Source organism: Dendropsophus ebraccatus, chromosome 6 (assembly GCF_027789765.1).
Source record: "Dendropsophus ebraccatus isolate aDenEbr1 chromosome 6, aDenEbr1.pat, whole genome shotgun sequence".
NCBI classification, from domain to species: Eukaryota; Metazoa; Chordata; class Amphibia; order Anura; family Hylidae; genus Dendropsophus; species Dendropsophus ebraccatus.
The window spans coordinates 138191117-138210321 of NC_091459.1; the positions used below are offsets into that span (position 1 = coordinate 138191117).

At 40.8% G+C, this 19205-nt stretch overlaps 1 protein-coding gene across 8 annotated transcripts in view; it reads left to right on the forward strand.

Moving 5' to 3' along the window:
* The window catches only part of LDAH (lipid droplet associated hydrolase), a 171285-nt gene that overhangs the window by 84122 nt on the left and 67958 nt on the right, over positions 1 to 19205 (forward strand). For all 8 annotated transcript variants that reach the window (XM_069973115.1, XM_069973114.1, XM_069973113.1 and 5 more), the window contains one exon: positions 2522 to 2688. In XM_069973115.1, the coding sequence (XP_069829216.1) occupies positions 2522 to 2688 (167 nt within the window). The remainder of the gene's footprint in view (positions 1 to 2521; positions 2689 to 19205) is intronic.

Below are 19205 nucleotides of genomic sequence, written 5' to 3' on the forward strand. Positions count from 1 at the left end.
TTGGTGTAATAGGGCCTTTAGTCATCTTTAATGAGCGTTAAAGGAGAACTCCGACCACACGGAAAAATTCAAGGTGGACGGGGATGGAGGACATGGGAATATAATAAAGAAGTTATACTTACCTGTCCTGGTGCATCTGCAGCAACAGTGTCACTAGCTTACTCTCGTCTTCCAGTCTCCATATTCTTTTAATAGTTCCCATGTCATCTAAACCTATGAGGAACTACCCACTTTGCAAGTCAGTGACTGCAGAGGTGTACCCTCCGAGTCATAGACTGGCTAAGCGGGCATTTCTGAGCAGTGTCAGGATGTCACAAGACCGGGATCTACAGGACATTGGCAGGTGACCATGAGTGGTGGAGCTCAGATGCAGCAGCATGTTGATGGGTAAGTATAACATCTATGTTATGTTGCCACCACCCCGTGCGTTCCTTCTATTATTATATACATTATTTTTGCTAAGTACCCCTTTAAATTCAATGCAAAGGAGAGAATGTGAGAGTTATAAGCTAAATAAATCTCCACAACCTAGAAAGCAACTTTGCCATAGGTTTATTTTAGTTTTTTTCTTGTTAGTTGGATAAGATGCAATAGCTTATATACATCAGTTATATTTGTTGGATTTTGTATCTGTGCGAGCCTCAATGACACCTCGAGAATTGCAGGATTCCATACTGTTCCTTGGCTTCTCAGTGCCAAGAACACCACCATGTAGTGACACAGCGATAGCAGCCTCTCTAACTCCGGCTTTCATTTTCTTTAATTATGCCAGAAGAATTGATTGTACACAAATAAGCTGCAGGCGGTGGAAACCCTGGAATGTACCATGCTTTTATATTGATCCAATTCCTACTCTCTGGAGGGAAGCTTTCTACTCTGCACCTAGTCATTTATGCTCATCTGCTGCACCAAAGCCAAAAAATCTTATAGAACATCAGCTAATAACTATTGTGCTTTGCTTTTATGTTCTTGGAAGATGTTTCTTTTTTTATTATTATTTTTATTATTTTTTTTTATAACAATTTTAACTCTTTTGGGCCTTCTTGCCCATACTAGCATTAAATCTTTTTAAATAATGATTTTTAGATGTTTTAAGCCTACCCTATTAAAGCGATATTCAGATTTAAAAGGGTTATCCAGTAATATAAAAAAAATTGCAAAAACAGCACCACCCCTGTTATTAAATAATATGTATTAATGTTATTCCAACTAATTTTATAAGGTTTTTATTAAAGAGGCACTTTCAGCAAAAGTGATATTATGTGACCCGGGAGCCACCTCTCTTGTATGCAACGTAGGTTTTTTTTCCTTTATCTTATTGAGTCAGTTATCTCGTACGTTCTGTTCCAGACCTGGATCACGTGATCAGCAAGCCGACTTACTGAAACTTTCAGCAGGGTATGTTTGCATCAGGTCACATTCTCTTTTTTGACTCCAATGAGAAGAAAATCGATGCGCACATTGGAGTTAGTAGATTTCATGTGCATAACACACTGCTTACCGAGTAGCAGTGCCTGTCATGTGATCCAGGTCCAGAATGGAGCCAATAACCAACTCCCAATGGCAACAGTATGGAAACTAAACGTTCTACTCTATGTAAAGGTAAAGAAGTATATGGTCGGGCACTCATCATAAAACTTGACTTTTATTTCATTCTTTTAAAATCATTCCGATACAGACGGACGGCTTAGAGGTCAGCACCATGTGGTAACGTGATAGCTGTTTCACGGGCGTCAGCATGCTTCTCCAGACCAGAGACCAGGTCTGGAGAAGCATGCTGACACACGCGAAACAGCTGTCACGTTACCACATGGTGCTAGCGTCTAAGCCGTCCATCTGTATCGGAATGATTTTAAAAGAATGAAATAAAAGTCGAGCTTTATGGTGAGTGCCCAACCATCTACTTCTTTACCTTTACATATATTATGGGAATCTTCAGTATTACTGGAGGAGCACCCCACTAAATGACATAGGAAGAGGAGACATGAAGGTCAGCTGCTTGTAGACTGTCTGGGCACCTAAAATGCTGGATTCAGGGGTCAGAAAGGTCTGTGCTTAACTAGGAACTTGCTGAGAGAAGAGTGCAGGGTGTTATGCTGTGCAGGACTGCTCCATGCTAAGTCACTCCTCCCAGCCCCTCCCCTCTCCATAGAGCATAATGGACACAGATTTTTTAAATCATTTTCTCGCTTTTTCTTTTGTGTATTTTTCTACTTATTTTTAACTTTTACTTTTATTTATTATTGCAGAGAAATATATTTGATATTTAGATTTGTATTAAAGCACTATATTATAAATTATTAATTACACATATTAAGATTTGTATTAATTTTATTTTTAAATACATGTTTTCCTGCCTTTGTAGCTTATTTCTGCTAACTAGTGTAGGTAAAGAAAGGCTACTACCAATCTGGTTGCTTCTCCAAAATTTGTACACCGATTGTTTGTTATTGGCAAGATCTCCCATGATCTGTATTGGATATATTTTGACTATTGTGGATATTTCTTCCTATTTTTGCAGAAAACAACCACCAGATAGATGATGTCTATGGCCTCAATGGGCAAATTGAACACAAGCTCTACTTTTTAAAACAGAATGTTCCTGCTGATATAAAGCTGGTTCTTATTGGCCATTCCATAGGCTGTTATATTATCTTGGAGATGATGAAACGATCCCCCGAGCTGAAGGTAAGTTAGTCTGACGCAATGATCGCAATGATCTACTACCTCTGAGGTGTACTGTATGTGTCGTGAATTTTGCTGTGACTCTTCAGGCAAGAGCACATGAAAAGATCATCCGGCCGGTACTGCAGTATCGGCTGGATGATCTTTACTGACGCTAAATTCAGATGCGCGCCCGCATTCAAATTCCCCGCTGCTCACAATGGAGTGTGCAGCCGGAGCCACTTGCTCCATAGTGTGCACTGAGAGGGTTTTCTGTGGCCGCTATTCACTAAAAAGCGGCCGCAGAAAACTGACATGTCAGTTTCTTGCGGCACCACTGTGTATACACTCTGGACGGGATTACCTCAGCTTGCAGCATTATGTAAGTACCGTAGTACTTACAACGGCCGTGATCACTACGGTACCTACGTTGTATGAACATAGCCTAAAGGGGTATTCTGGCAAAAAAAAGGTCAGAGCAGGACCTGCTGCTTAGCTAATCACTGTACACAGTGGTGTGGCCTAGCAACATATCACCTTTTTTTCCCATCGGAATACCCCCTTACATCTAAATGTATTTAATGGGGTTATCCAGCATTAAAAAAAAGCACAGTCACATGCTTGAAAAATTAGCACCACCACTGTCCTCAGTTTCTGAGGTTGTGAGCATTATTGAAATTAAAGGAAAACTCCGGGGAAATGTAAAAATCCAGCATTGGCAGGACAGGGTGGAAACATAATAAAGAGGTTATACTTACCCGTCCCCATGCCCCTGTCAGCCTTCAGTCTCCTTATTTCCTCCGGTTTCTGTGTGGTCACGACGACCCGCTACTTGCAGGCAGTAACTACCTGTTTGGCCAACCAGTGGCTGCAGCAGTGTCCCGCCTCCCTCACTGATTAGCTGAGTGGGCGTTTCTTAGGAAAATTGAGACGTCACTCCATAGGGAGAGCCAGAAGGCTGGCGGGGAGCAGTGAGTGGTGCGGCTGTGGGGATAGGTAAGTAGGACTTCTGTATTGTGTTTCCATCCTGCCCTGCCCCCTCTATTTTCAAGCTTTACCTGCAGTTCTCCTTTAAGCTCCATTCACTTCAATAGAAATGAGCTAAAAATCAAACCTCACTGGAGACAAGAGTCATGCTGTTTCTGGAAGAAAGAGGCCATTTTTTTTCTAAGCCTGTATAACCTCCTTTTATATAGAATACGCTTTCATTCAGTATTAGAAGTGAAATATGGAAGGTAGTTTCCTGTTAAATAAGCAGATGAGTGCCGGGATGAATAAAATGTTCCTATATTGTATATGGAGTGTGCTCAGCTCTTGTGTGGTTGGAGCGCTCAGAAAATGGTTTATTCCATCTTCCCTTTGACAATAGATAATATTTCATCCAGCCAGAGTGTTGTGCAACCTCTTTATTATGGCCAATAAAAGTAAACTGCTAACTTGGATAACATATGAAGTGTAATAATCAGAAACGGGTGTTCCTGGCTCTCTTATTTTTGCTGGAATATCTGTCCCCTATAACGTTCTCTACAGGATCTGTGTATTTTAGTAGCTGAGCCGGGGTTCTGCGTATGGTGTAGATCTGTGCTGACTGGCTTTCATTGCCTTCTCCCACTGGAGTGACATACAGGTCTGTAAGAGTCATGGATCTATAGTGAAACAGTTCATACAGTTTGGGGAAAAATAAAGTTTTTAAGACTCAAATTTTAATTTTTTTTTAATGAATATTAACAGAGAAAAAGCAGATAAAATAATTACTTTTTCGTGCTGTTTTCCTGAATTTTATTTATTTGTTTAGTTTTTTTCAGGACACACACATATATATATATATATATATATATATATATTTTGGAGGGGCATATTAGAGTAAATACAAGGCTGTATAAAAATTTTTTAACTCCTTTGCGCTAGTGCCTTAACCCTTTCAGGACCGGTCTAATTTTTTTTTTGCTCTTTTGTTTTTTCCTCCTCGTGTTTAAAAGGCCATAGTGCTTACATTTTTTCACCTACAGACCCACATGAGCCCTTATTTTTTGAGCAATTAATTGTACTTTGCAATGGCAGGCTTAATTTTAGCATAAAGTACTCTGCAAAACCAGAAAAAAATTGAAAAACAAAGGAAAAAAAGGCAATTATTTTTCTTTGGGGGGGGCGCTTCGTTTTTACACCGTTCGTCCTATGGAACCACTGACTTGTTATATATGTTCCTCAAGTCGGTACAATTAAAACAATATGCAACTTGCATAACTTTTATATTATTTGATGGCTTTTAAAAAAATAAAATCTTTTACAAAAAATAAACGTTCCTTAAAATTGCTCTATTCCCAGGCTTATAGCGCTTTTATCCTTTGGTCTATGGGTCTGTGTCATTTTTTGCGCCATGATGTGTTCTTTCTATCGGTACCTTTATTGCGTATATGTGACTTTTTGATTGCCTTTTATTACAATTTTTCTGGATTTGATGCGACCAAAAATGCACAATTTTGCACTTTGGCAGGTCTTTGCACTTACACTTACTGTTTACCGTGCGAGATCCGGAATGTGATAAATTAATAGTTTGTGCAATTACGCACGCGGCGATACCAAACATGTTTATTTATTTTTAATTATAAAATGGAAAAAGGGGGGTGATTCAGACTTATTAGGGGGGGGGATTTTTTTTATTAATGAAAACACTTTTATTTTTTCACTTACACAGTAATTAGAAGTTCCCCTGGGGGACTTCTAATACAACTACACTGTTCTCCCATAGAGCTCAGTGTGGTTGTATTACGCAGCATCCATGAGATTGGTGCTTTATTGCTTTGGCTTGCTGCAGACCATTGCAATAGAATACCGAGCCAGGATCAGCGTCATTCCGAAAATGAGGACCGACGCGGTAAGATGAAGGGATCCTCCCTTCGTGATCGCATCGGGCGGGGGGGTTGGGATCCCACCACTAGACCCCAGGGAATTCCGCATAGAAGACTGTTAGATGCAGCTGTCATGTTTGACATCTAATGGTCTTATTTAGCGGGAGCGGCGATCCCCCTCTCCACACTAATAGCCGCGGTCCCAGTCGGGATCGCTGCAGTTCTAGAGCGGTGTCGCAGCGCCAGCCCCCCTCTGAACTCCTCTTGCGGACGGATCACGTACCCTTACGTCATACGTCCTCAAGAGTTTAAAGAGGTTGCCCGGGCAAAATTAACTTCTTTTCTATGTCCATAGGGCAGGGGACAGGTAAGAGATCCGACCTCCGTACCCCCATTACGCTAATCTCCGTATTGGCCCCCGGCTTTTTTATTATGAATATAGAGGCGGGTACAGCGCAACTCTACTTATTGCTATGGAGCCGCTGGAAAGAGCCGAGTAAGCAAGAAGCGCTATTCGGCAGCTCCATAGGAATTAATAGAGCCGCTGGTTATGTGCCGTACCCGCGCCTGTATTCATAACAAAGAAGCCCAATACGGAGATTGGCAGAGGATACGGAGGTCAAACCTCCACCAATCTCTTAGTTTTTCTCTATCCTGTGTATAGTGGGTGAGTTAATTTTGCCTGCACAACCGCTTCAATGTATAGCGGTTCGTGACAGGGTTGAAACGTAAAATTCTGGATGCCTGTAGTAACCACTGGAAAGAGTGTATTGCATACTGGGATAAATTGAACACAACAACAGGACATTATGCAGTAAGCTCTTAGGTTCCCCCTAGTGGTGACTGCAAGCAGACAGAATGTAATGTTTTATAGTTATGTCTATACAAGAGGGTCAGAGCTCTGAAAAAGGTCCAACCAATATGAATATATATTAGGAAGTGAATCAGCACTGACATGGCAAACTAAATATAGTAATATAGTCCAGTGCAACATTTACGATTTAGATTTTGTTCTGATCATTCTCATTCTAGGAAGTGTAGTTTTTTCACCAGGGGGCTATCACCTATCCCTATCTGACGTGACATTCTGTGGTATGCAGTCATGCCAAAAGTTTTGAGACAAAGATTTTGTTAGCTGCTTTGGTTTTTGTAGTGTCAATTTGTATGGACTTTAGATTGTAACAAAGAGTGATTCATTGACTTGCAGTAATTTGCAAATTCACTTCAAGGTGAGAGATTCAAGTTGCTGTGAAGAAGGCTTCAAGGGGTGGTGTCACGACTGCGTACCATAACTGTGTGCTAAATAAAGATAAATGGGGGACATTTATTAAGTCCGACGTTTCTTGCGCCGGGCGTAAAAATGTCCTAGCAGCTCCGACACTAGAGAGATTTATGTCAAGGCGCATTGCCTCTACGTAAATCCCGTGCACACCAGTGTGTGTGCAAGAAAACCTACGCCAGCTTAGAGCAGCAGACCCTATGGCTGTATCCCAGTTTTCCTGGCGGTCCTCCCGCTGGATCTGCCCGCTCCACGGAGCGGGCAGACAGCGGGAATCATTACCGAGGGTTCGGGTACGTACGAACCCGAACCGATCTCGGTTCGGACCATCCCTAGTCTAAACTTTTGACCCAATTTGATGATTGGACAGCATAGCATAGTATGGTTATTGTTAAAAAACTGGTTATGGGTTTACCAACCCGCACTCCCACCATCCCATGTTTTCTCCATTACTGTATTATTCAGCAGGACTCAATTATTGGGGAGACAGATACATGACCTTTGTTTGTTGTGGAGCTCGGTCACTGGGCAGACTTTTCTCATTCCTCCAAGGTGTGAGGTAAACCCACATTCCTTAACTGCGGGATAATGGACAATAGAATACAATAATACAGTATTTAGGAATGAGGTGATCTGGAACAACAAAACAAAGAGGTATTGAAGAACCATCTCCACCAATCTGAAAAGTCATCATGTCTCTAACACCTTCTACATTACAGAAAATTCATGTCTATGAGGCTAAAACACAACAGAAACGTAACGGCAAATATATTACAGTCCACCCTGATTCCTTGAGGAATGCATGATGCATGCTGCCTTGACCTTTACATTGTTAAAAAACAATACGAGTATTCTAAGTATCCTTTGCCTATAGCAAGGATATGTTTCACCAGTCTTATTATATGTGTAAGTGGTGTCCTTCAGTCATCAGTGACTAATGGTGTGTTTACACAGACAGATTTATCTGACAGATCTTTGAAGCCAAAACCAGGAACAGACTATAAACAGGGATCAGGTCATAAAGGAAAGACTGGGATCTATCCCCTTTTCAAATCCATTCCTGGCTTTGGCTTCCAAAATCTGTCAGATAAATCTTTCTGTGTAAACGCACCATAAGTACTGTTGAAATCCCTTCCATAGTGAGATATCGAGTGGTTCCTAGCACACACCTAATCATTGCTGGGGTTTTGCAGAAATCAATAGTACAGGCGATTTTTTTCTGCATTAAAAAAGACTTTCCCCAGGTCCCCCCCCCCCTCCTCCCTCCTCTCTGTCATCCACTGCTCATTATCAGGAAATCTCCACTCTTTTACATCAGTGGAGCCCTGTGTAACCTATGGAGAGGGGAGGGGGGAGGAGGGAAATTAGTCGGCAGCAGAGAGCAGAGAACAAAGGATTACACAGTGGGAGCTGAATGAAAGCCGGTTTTCAGAGTTCAGAGAGGTCAGTGCTGACTGTCAGAGAAGATAGCCCGGTGATGTAGTTGTAAATTAGCTCTTTGTTGTCCTGTTTTGGTGCCTCATCTCTCTCCCCCTCTCCATAGAAAACCATGAAGACAGAGAGAAAGCTTCAAACTGTTTTTCCACGATAAAAATGCATTTTTCAACTAATAAACCCAATTACAAAGTTTCTTAAAATCGCCTGTACTATTGATTTCTGCAAAAAATAAAAATAAAAAATAAATAAATAAAACAACAGTGACACCTTAAGACGTGACTGTTTACTTGCTGCCTCGTACATCCTGTTGTTTGATAGGTGCCTTTGTAATGAGATAACCATTAAGCCCTCGCGGGCAGGTTCCTCTCTAAATAATAACTTCCCCTGCCAGTGATTTTATTTATATTTATTTTATATTTTTTTATATTGTATAATATGGGCATAGATAAAATATTATATACTGTACCTAAATAGCCAGTTAGACAACACCAATCGGCAGGACTTATTTTTATTTTCTAAGTTTGGTTAGGCTCTAGCAGAAAACTTTTAGGCACATTACCAATCTTACTGTGATTTGTCTAACGTAGGTCTATTGCCCTAGATACTTGGAACCTGATCAGCATTTCTCCAGAAGACATCATCATCTGCTTCTTTAGGGTGCATTCACACGTACAGGATCTGCATCAGATTTGATGGCCCAGAATTGATTTGCTTTGAATCTGCAGCTTCAAATCTGCACCATCAAATCTGCTGCTGATCCTGTACGTGTTAACGCACCCTTAGGCTATGTTCACACATTGTATGACACCGGCCATTCCGTGACCCGGCTGGGTCAGGGAACGGCCGGTGTCAGATAAGATCATCCCGGCCGGTACTGCATTGCACTGACAGGTTCTCTGCAACCGTTATTGAATGAATAGCGGCCGCAGAAAACTGACATGTCAGTTTTTTGCGGCGCTGCTAGAGTTCCCGGCCGGAGTGTAAGGCCGGGATTCCATAGACGGCAACGTAATTAATCATGGCCGTACTTTTATAAAAATATACGTTGTGTAAACATAGCCTTAGGCTAGGTTCACACTCTGTATCTGTGCGGCTGTATTGCGGGCGGTAAATCATCGGCCGGATTTTTCCTGTTCATGCGTTCGCTGGAAAGTATACGATATACGGCTGCACAGTGCACACTATGTATGAATCTACGGCCCTATCGTAAACGGACCCGTAAAAAATGAACAAGACCATTGTTTGCGGCTGGAAATGCGGCCGTGGATTGACAGGCGGTCCGTACGGAGTACTTCAAAAATATCCGGCAATGATGCCGAATGCCGATGCCTCTAATAGTTAATATATTAAATTAATAAAACACATTTTCGTTGTAATAAAGTCCCTTTCGTTGTTCAATAATTTAATTCTAACGAATCCATCATTGTGCAATTAAATATAGTGTTAAAATAAATATATATATATATATATATATATATATATATAAATAAATGTATATTTATATATATATATATTTATTTTTTGACAGTATATTTAATTGCACAATGATGGATTCGTTTAAATTAAATTATTGAACAACGAAACAGATTTTATTTCAACGAAAATGTGTTTTATTAATTAAATATTAATTAGTACCGGAGCTCCAGTAAGCCATTAATTCATATTGCCGGCAATAGAGCTTTCTGTACTAATCATCACTTTACTTTAATGAAAACATCAAATGTTTTTTCTAATTATGTTATCACAATAGCATTATTAGAAGAAACATTTAGAATTATCGGGTCCGCAGCACAGTGACTTCATTGTGCTGGGGAACAGCGAAGAGGACACATCGGGGTGAGTATAGAGCTCTCCCCACCCCCTCCCCAGCACTGCACCCCTCCCAGCAAGGAAGGGGGGTCACTTAACCCCTTCCTTGCTGGGATGGGTGCAGTCTGACATCAGTCTGGCCCCCAAGGGGTTAAGGGGGATGCAATACATCCTCCCTTAACCCCTTGGGGGCCAGACTGTAATCAGCGATCTGTAAAGATGCTGCATACTGTAAGGAGCACAACACCGCTCACAATGATGGGTGTTGTGCTCCTGTTTGTGTGTTTTTTGTGTGTTTCTCCCATTTGTTTTTCAGATATCGGTATCCTGTGGATTAAGTCGGATTCCATGGACTACGTCGATGACCAGCGGTTGTTTTTTTTTTTTTTTTTAATAAAATGGTCAATGAGGGGTGTGGGGGTGTTTTTATTTGAATAAAAAAATGTTTTAACTTGTGTCTTGTCTTTATTTCTTTACTTTATAGACTTAGTAGTGGAAGCCGTCTAATAGACGGAATCCATTACTAAGTTGGGGCCTAGTGTTAGCCGGTATAAAATGGCTAACACTAACCCCCCATTATTACCCCAGTACCCAATGCCACCACGGGTACTGGAAAGAGCCGGGTGCCAGTGGTCCCGGAGCGTCAAAATTGGCGCTCCTGGACCGGGCGGCAGCAGGCTGGTAAGATTTAGGCTGGGGAGGGCCTAAACCAATGGCTCTTCCCACCCTGGTGTTACCAGGCTGCTGTCGTTTGGTTTTTAACCCGGCTGGTTATAAAAATAGGGGGGACCCTATGCGTTTTTTTTTTATTTTTTATTTATTTTAAAAAAACGCGTAGGTTCCCCCCTATTTTTATAACCAGCCGGGTTAAAAACCAAACGACAGCAGCCTGGTAACACCAGGGTGGGAAGAGCCATTGGTTTAGGCCCTCCCCAGCCTAAATCTTACCAGCCTGCTGCCGCCCGGTCCAGGAGCGCCAATTTTGACGCTCCGGGACCACTGGCACCCGGCTCTTCCCAGTACCCCTAGTGGCATTGGGTACTGGGGTAATAATAGGGGGTTAGTGTTAGCCATTTTATACCGGCTAACACTAGGCCCCAACTTAGTAATGATTCCGTCTATTAGACGGCTTCCACTACTAAGTCTATAAAGTAAAGCAATAAAGACAAGACACAAGTTAAAAAAAAAAAAAAATTCAAATAAAAACACCCCCACACCCCTCATTGACCATTTTATAAAAAAAAACAACAAACAACCGCTGGTCATCGACGTAGTCCACGGAATCCGACGTAATCCACAGGATACCGATATCTGAAAAACAAAAAGGGAGAAACACACAAACAGGAGCACAACACCCATCATTGTGAGCGGTGTTGTGCACCTTACAGTATGCAGCATCTTTACAGATCGCTGCTTACAGTCTGACCCCCAAGGGGTTAAGGGAGGATGTATTGCATCCCCCTTAACCCCTTGGGGGCCAGACTGATGTCAGATTGCACCCATCCCAGCAAGGAAGGGGTTAAGTGACCCCCCTTCCTTACTGGTATGGGTGCAGTGCAGGGGAGGGGTTGGGGAGAGCTCTATACTCACCCCGATGTGTTCTCTTCGCTGGTCCGCAGCACAATGAAGTCACTGTGCTGCGGACCCGCTAATTATACGTGCGCTCAGCCGATCAGCCAATCAGCTGAGCGCACATATAATTCTAAATTTTACTTCTAATAATGCTATTGTGATAACATAATTAGAAGAAACATTTGATGTTTTAATTAAAGTAAAGTGATGATTAGTACAGAAAGCTCTATTGCCGGCAATATGAATTAACGGCTTAATGGAGCTTCCTGTACTAATTAATATTTAATTAATAAAACACATTTTCGTTCTAATAAAATCAGTTTCGTTGTTCGATAATTTAATTTAAACAAATCCATCATTGTGCAATTAAATATACTGTCAAAAAATAAATATATATATATATAAATATACATTTATATATATATTTATTTTAACAGTATATTTAATTGCACAATGATGGATTCGTTTAAATTTAATTATTGAACAATGAAAGGGACTTTATTACAACGAAAATGTGTTTTATTAATTCAATATATTAACCATGAGAGGCATCGGCATTAGTGCAGAGGATCGCAAACCCCGGTAATAGCGATTCATGTAAACTGTTTCCCTGCTTTCCCAGATGCATCCAGAGGTGTTTGCATCACTTTCTTAAGATTTTATTTGTTATTTTTAGTTGAACCAGATTTCCAAGTAAATGACCGTATGTTTTCAGGCGCGTGTCTATTTTTTCCCACGGCCGTAGTTTCAGCCGCACATTTCCAGCCGCATAAAAAATACAGCCGCACACATACATAGTGTGAACATAGCCTTAAGGTGTATTGCAGTCTACCGAGAAGCATCTGGCATGATGGATTTTCAACGCTTGACCTTATTATTCTGGAAGACATAAGCTACCACCAGATCTCTTCACCATCATTGACAAAACAATCTAGAAAGCCTAGCTGAAATTTCAAGTGTCACTATTGTTATAACTTTCAAAATCTAAATTAACAGTAGATGTTATATAAAGCAAGTTTACAAAATACATTCATATTTATTTTGTTTTGTTATCATGCTGTAAAACAAAGCTGTACTTACCAGAAATCCAGGTCCAGTCTCCTGAATGCTGCTATATAACAGCTATACTTACCAGAAATCCAGGTCCAGTCTCCTGAAGGCAGATTTTCTGACTAAAAAAAAAAGACTAAACACAGGAATTCCGGCCAGTACAGCGAGTCACGGCCCAATGTGTCCATCAGTCACATGACTCCCTTTTTTCTGTGAGCGCTCAGATACACGGGACTTCCTGTTTCCTGTTTTTTTGAGAAAAAGTCATAAAACAGAAAATGTAAACTGCAAACTTGTTTTACATCACATCTACTGTTGATTTAGATTTTGAAAGTTATAACGACAGGGACACTTTAACACGGGTAAAGAGTTATAGAACGTTTTTTCTGTCCCTTCACCAAGATTTTTTGAGCTAGGAATGGAATGACATCAGTGTTCCCCAGGAGTGGAAACGTTTTTACAGGGATTCCCCATGGCCCCAAGGATTCACAGATGTAGTGTGACCATCCTAAAGATGGGCAAATGTTTGGCCCATGCATAGACCAGTGATATCATAACTGGCAAAGCTGACTTGTGTTTTTGGATTGAGCCGAATGCTGTACTTATTTCTATAGACTTGATAGACTGTGTTGCTATAATCCCGAAAATCGCTTCCTCTACTGATTGCAGGAAATATCTTGCCTTCCCTGATCTCACTTACTGTCTGGTGCTATGTACATATATTGCTACTTGAACAGATGTAAGCTGATTTATTTCACCACAAAGCAGCGAGCTTGGTTTCATCTGTACATTTTTTTCCGTAAAGATCCTTATATGAACCACTGTTCTTTCCGAGAAGAGGGTACATAAGTGAAGTCAGGAGTCTTTTTTTTTTTTTTTTTTTGTGGGTCGGAGAGAATACAATTAGATTTTTTCTCATATTAGTTATTGTGGCCTGGACAAGACGTCATGATCTTATATTGTTTTAAAAAACAAATCGCCCTTAAGCCTGAATGGTTCACATAGTATTCTTCTCTGAGGAAACACATTCCCATTCAGATTCGATGACTAGTACCAATTACCACCCTAACCACAAATTTGGAAGATATGTAGTGTTCTAAATAATTTACACTGGTCCTTAGCAACTACCAATAGTCTCTGGATTACATCAGTCATAACCAATTTGTGTCATCTGTTCAAAGGTAATCCTTAAGCCTGAGTTATACTAACTTTGTAAAGATGAGGTATTACTGTGATGATAAGTGCCCGGAATACCACAACAAACTAGAACTTCAGCTTCTGACAGGAATAAAAATTTACTTTGCCCTTAGAACCTTTATTAGTACCACAGGAAAAGTCTTTTTGGGGAACTTTTTATATACCGTATGTTGTAGTTAAGTAGCAGAATATATTGGGGGGGGGGGATTTATCATTTTTCCATTTGGAAGGCGGACCAAGAAGGTTGCAAATTTTTGAGCAAACATTGGTGCCAAGCTTTGCAACTTTTTAACACAAAAATGGCAACTACACCATTGATAAATTAATCCTTTTTCAATGCAACCGTATAGTTGGGATATTGCATTGTATTGTGGGTCCCTACTAAATGGCCACCCTGAGCAACCACCCCAGTTAATATCCTAAAGGTCAAGCCCACAGATGTGGCGATTACGTGTTTGAGGGTCTCCTCAGCCAGTTGGATTTCCATTTGTCCAATCCATTGTTTTGGTGGCAATAATCCAGTGCAAGTTATTCTGAAGTGTGGATTATTGATCTGTGTATATTACACTTTCTAGATCTTTTGATGGTGGCTATTGAGTTAGTTTGGGGACCACCTTACACCCTTCATTGTAGTAACCAATACAATTGTAATTGTAAAGTGCACCCATCAGTGAGATCACTGCTTATTTGCAGAGCCTTTACAAGGCCCAACCGTGTATCCAGGCCCTTATGTCCGGGCAGAACGAACGTTCCTGCATCCCATTCATAACTTCATAGTCATTTTTAAATGCCATGTACATATGTGCGGCTCACTTGTGGGGTTTTTTGTGAGCTGCACAAAATATGTGATCACCTGAAGTGTACTAGAAAGTTGTAGAACATTCCTTTTGCCTTATACAGTAACATTAGCCGAGAACTGGAAAACATCTTTAAGATCTGTTTTTTGGATCACTTTTACCCATAGTATGAAACATTTAATGGGTAGAGGTTGTCGTATGGTTATCCTCCAGTCCGTACTCACCACCTCTTCTTCCTTGTTCCTTTGACGTGTCACCCCCACAGGTGCTGCCCTGCTCAGCCAGTCACTGGCCAGAGCAGTGTCCTCCTCAGTTACTGATTGGCTGATTGGGGAACAATTAGTATCTTGGTTAATTTTTGGACCTCACTTTGATTATGTTGCAATGAGGGACACCATTCCCCCCCCCCCTGTCCTTTTCCCTTCTCTTCTTTCCTTATCATTTTTCTAAGACTTATGTGCCATACTTTTTTTCTTAAGCCCCTATTCCATGGGGCGACTATGAGGAGCAAACGAGCGCTGTTAGCGCTCGCTTGCTCCTCATTCCCTGTTCGCTGCCGCCGCTATTTGCCGCAGCAGCAGCGAGCAGGTGAGTGCGGGAAGGTGCAGGGGGGTGATTGCTAGATCGTCCAGGCAGCCCATAGAGGATAGTAGCGGTCTGCTGCCGCTGCTCCTGTTCCACGGAGCGATGGCAGCAGATCGCTGCAATCCCAGTCGTTTGTTTTTCAACATGCTTGAAAGACAAATGACCCAACGATCAGCCGACATCAACGATGTTGGCTGATCGTTGCCTTCTATTCCACAGGACGATTATCGGCCGTAACGGCCAATATCGGCGGAATACGAACGATAATCGTTCCGTGGAATAGGGCCTTTACTCTTCTTTGCTATACTGATAACCTACATGCCTGATATGTTTTAAAACTTTAAAAAAGTTAGTGGAGCCCAATCGTGAAACGGTTTTCACTTACTGACCAAAATGAGGATCAAAAACTGAAGCCACCCTAAAAAGCAACAGCTGTTTTCATGCTGCCTGGGAATATTTTGTAATATAAACACATAAGCATTTTTCTATGAAATATATGTGAGCTATGATTTTTTTTGCCTTTTTTGTGCAGGTAGTAAATAGAATAGTAAATGTTACACTATAGAGTAAAACATATGCCAATGTGGTCTTTGGCGCTAGAGTCGTACTATCTGGGTGGTAATGTACGCAGTGAGCCGTGACAACATCTGGTCTTACAGAAGGTGGCTGATGCCAGGTTACAGACATACTGCTCCTTTATCTGACATTGGTCTTTGCTCTGTAGACTTCCAGTAATCAATCACAACTTGTCAAGGGATGAGAGGGACAGAATGTTAAGAGTGAGCGGTAACATTATATTTAAATCAATTTTGACAAGCAAATGTGAGACACGGTGGGAAATTAACTCACACGCATACTTAACATGACTTTGGAAGTGGAAGGTTTTGTTTAAACCCCTTGACCTTTGTGTGAAGTGGTAGTTGGGGTCAGTGATGACACCAGCCGCTCTAAGCAGTGCTGGGTTCTGGCAGTCTGGAATACGATAGTCAGCTGCATTTTCATGGGATCCTTTCCTAGAACAGATCGGCTTTGGGAAGAAGGAGAGAACTAACAAGCCACCATATGCTTTCATGTTCAAAAGATGTCGGCTGGTGTTAAAACAGCTAATGGTCCGTTTACACAAAGCAATAATTTGCCCAATCAATCTTTAACTATTTTGAAGCAACGATTTGGTTTTTCATAACGATCAGTGTTTAGAAGAATAAATCGTTATAAAAATCGCTATTGCGATTGTTTTTAAGATCGCATAAGCCAATCTCACACATAGGGTGAATCTTCGAAAGACTGTTTACACGAAGCGATCTGTGAATTTTTAGTGAACGACCTAAGACGAATTGAGAACACGTTAAAACATCAAAATGAACAATTTCTCGCTTATCCCTTGTTCGTTCGCTGTGTTTACATAAACCGATTATCACTCAAATGCGATCATTATCGTAAAAGTTCGAACGATAATCGGTCCGTGTAAACGCACCATTACAATGAGTGATCATAGCCGAATCAAGTTGCAGATGGAGGGTTCCGATATCGATTTTTAACGATGATCGCAAACGAGATTGCTTATCTTTAACCTGAAATCGTTCACCATATTACACAGAACGATAGTCGTTAGTTATGATCGTTACTACAATCGTTTACTCCATCTTATCCCAGCAAATAAAGGAACGCTGAGCGATTAATGATCATATTGGTGTCCACACAAAACGAATGATGGACGGTTTCCCGTTGGTCGTTTGATTGTTACCAGCATTTACATGAAACGATTATCATTTAAATTCGAACGATATAACGATAATTTGCACGATAATCGTCCCGTGTAATAGGGCCCTAAGTTGTTGTTTTTCGGAATGCTAAGAACCACAGAGAACAATTGTAACACTTCATTCATTCATTCGTTCAAATTGCCTCTTGATGACAATTTTAGCACCTCACAGCCGTTACAGAGGCCCTGAGAGTGACTTCCATCATGTACCAGCTATTTATTTTCTCAATTTCAAGAGGCAGGACCAGACCTGGGCCGTTGGTCTATAGTTCACACCCTGGCACTTCCTTTCTCTTACTTGCCAGTCCAATAACAGAACAGCATCTACTCACCTACTGCCTGCTTCCAGTGTTTCCATTTGGTGCTTTCGCGCCCTTCCTGGTCTCAGTGTTGAGACATGGGAAGTACTCTGCATCCACTACAACCAGTGATACAAGCATTTACTGTGTGCTGGGACAGAGAACTGGAACGACCGATAGTGGGAACTGAAGGAGGGTAAGTACGTGTGTTTTTATCATTTCCTCCTGAGACCCTGAGCAGTTTTAAATGTACAGAATTTCTCCAGAAATCCCATCTAAGAAAATAATACATGAAAAGTCTTAGGGCCCTATTACACGGGACGATTATTGTGCAAAAAATCGTTATATTGTTCGAATTTAAACGATAATCGATCTGTGTAATTGCAGGCAACGATGGGAAAATCGTTCGTATGTCGTTGATCGTTGATTTAGATCTGAACCTAAAATCATTGTTAATCGTTCGCTGTAATTCCACATTCGTTCGCTCAAGTTCCACATTTGTTCACTAATCGTTCAGTGTAATTGCACATTGTTCATTGTTTTGCTGGGATCAGAAGGAATATACGATCATAGTACAGATCGCAATAACGATCATAGTAACGATCGTAACTAACGACCATCATTTTTGTGTAATATGATGAACGATTTCAGGTTAACGATAAATTATCGACAATCTTGTTTGCGATCGTTTGTTGTTAATCGTTAAAAATCGCTCCGTGTAAAAGCACCCTAATGCTGCATTTACACGGAACGATTATCGTTCGAATTTTCACAATAACAATCGCATTTGAGCGATAATCGTTCCGTGTAAACACAGCAAACGATCAAGCGAAGAGCTAGAAATCTTTCATTTTTATCTTCATTTCTTCATTTTGATGTTCTCAAATCGTTGTTCGCTAAAAATTCGCAGATCGCTTCGTGTAAACATTCACCCTATGTGTGAGATGGGCTTAAGCGATCTTAAAAACTATCGCTATAACTATGTTTTTTACAATTTTTTTAATGATTTTTCTAACGATTTATTCGTCTAAACGCTGATCGTTATAAAAAACAAATCATTGCTTCAAAATCGTTAAACGGTCGATTGGGCAAATTATCGTTTTGTGTAAACGCAGCATTAGATTATTCCCGCAGCGTAATCCAAGGAGACAGAATGCACTTGTGCTGCCATTCTTTGCTTCTGATCGTCAGGTCTGTTTTGGATAAGCGGGATATCAGCTGGACTACTTGACAGACTCTTTATAATGGCTCAAAAGAATGTTTCTGGTATCTATTTAAGCCTTTATCTTATCTCCATCTGTGATAGGCCTAGAGTGACAAAAGCAACTAGTAAAGGTTGAAATATGATGTTTGCGGGCACATCTGCTTGTGACTTATTTGGATTTCACGTTATTATTCACATCATGATAATATTTTTTATTAACCTTTTTTTTTTTTTTTACCCATCGTCCTGCTCCGGTTTGGGAATACTCTCCACGGATTCGAGGAGGAATTAAACAGATGGTTTGAATGAAGATGTTTGGGTAGATCGTGTGCAACCTTACGTGTCCTGCAGTCTGTGTGGATGTGTCAATACTGCCAGGACCTTAGGCATTTTTTCATTACATGGATTTGTTTTAGTTTTGTTAAAAAGTCAACCTTAACTTTGCTTTATTATTAGGGTGTGCATATTATATAAGAATTCCAAGGATAGAGGAGGCTCAGCCCCGGTTGGTTGCATCCCGGATTTTAATGTGTGAATTAAACCTGTGGAAGGGTTCCTGACCACCTAATTTTTTAAAAAATAGATCAGAATGGTGTAAAATAATAGAAGTAATACTCAACTCGCTTATCTCTTAACGCCTTCCCCGTTAAAATGCTTCCTGGGTTCCACCAGTCTCTGTACCTCCTAGTCCATCTCAACAC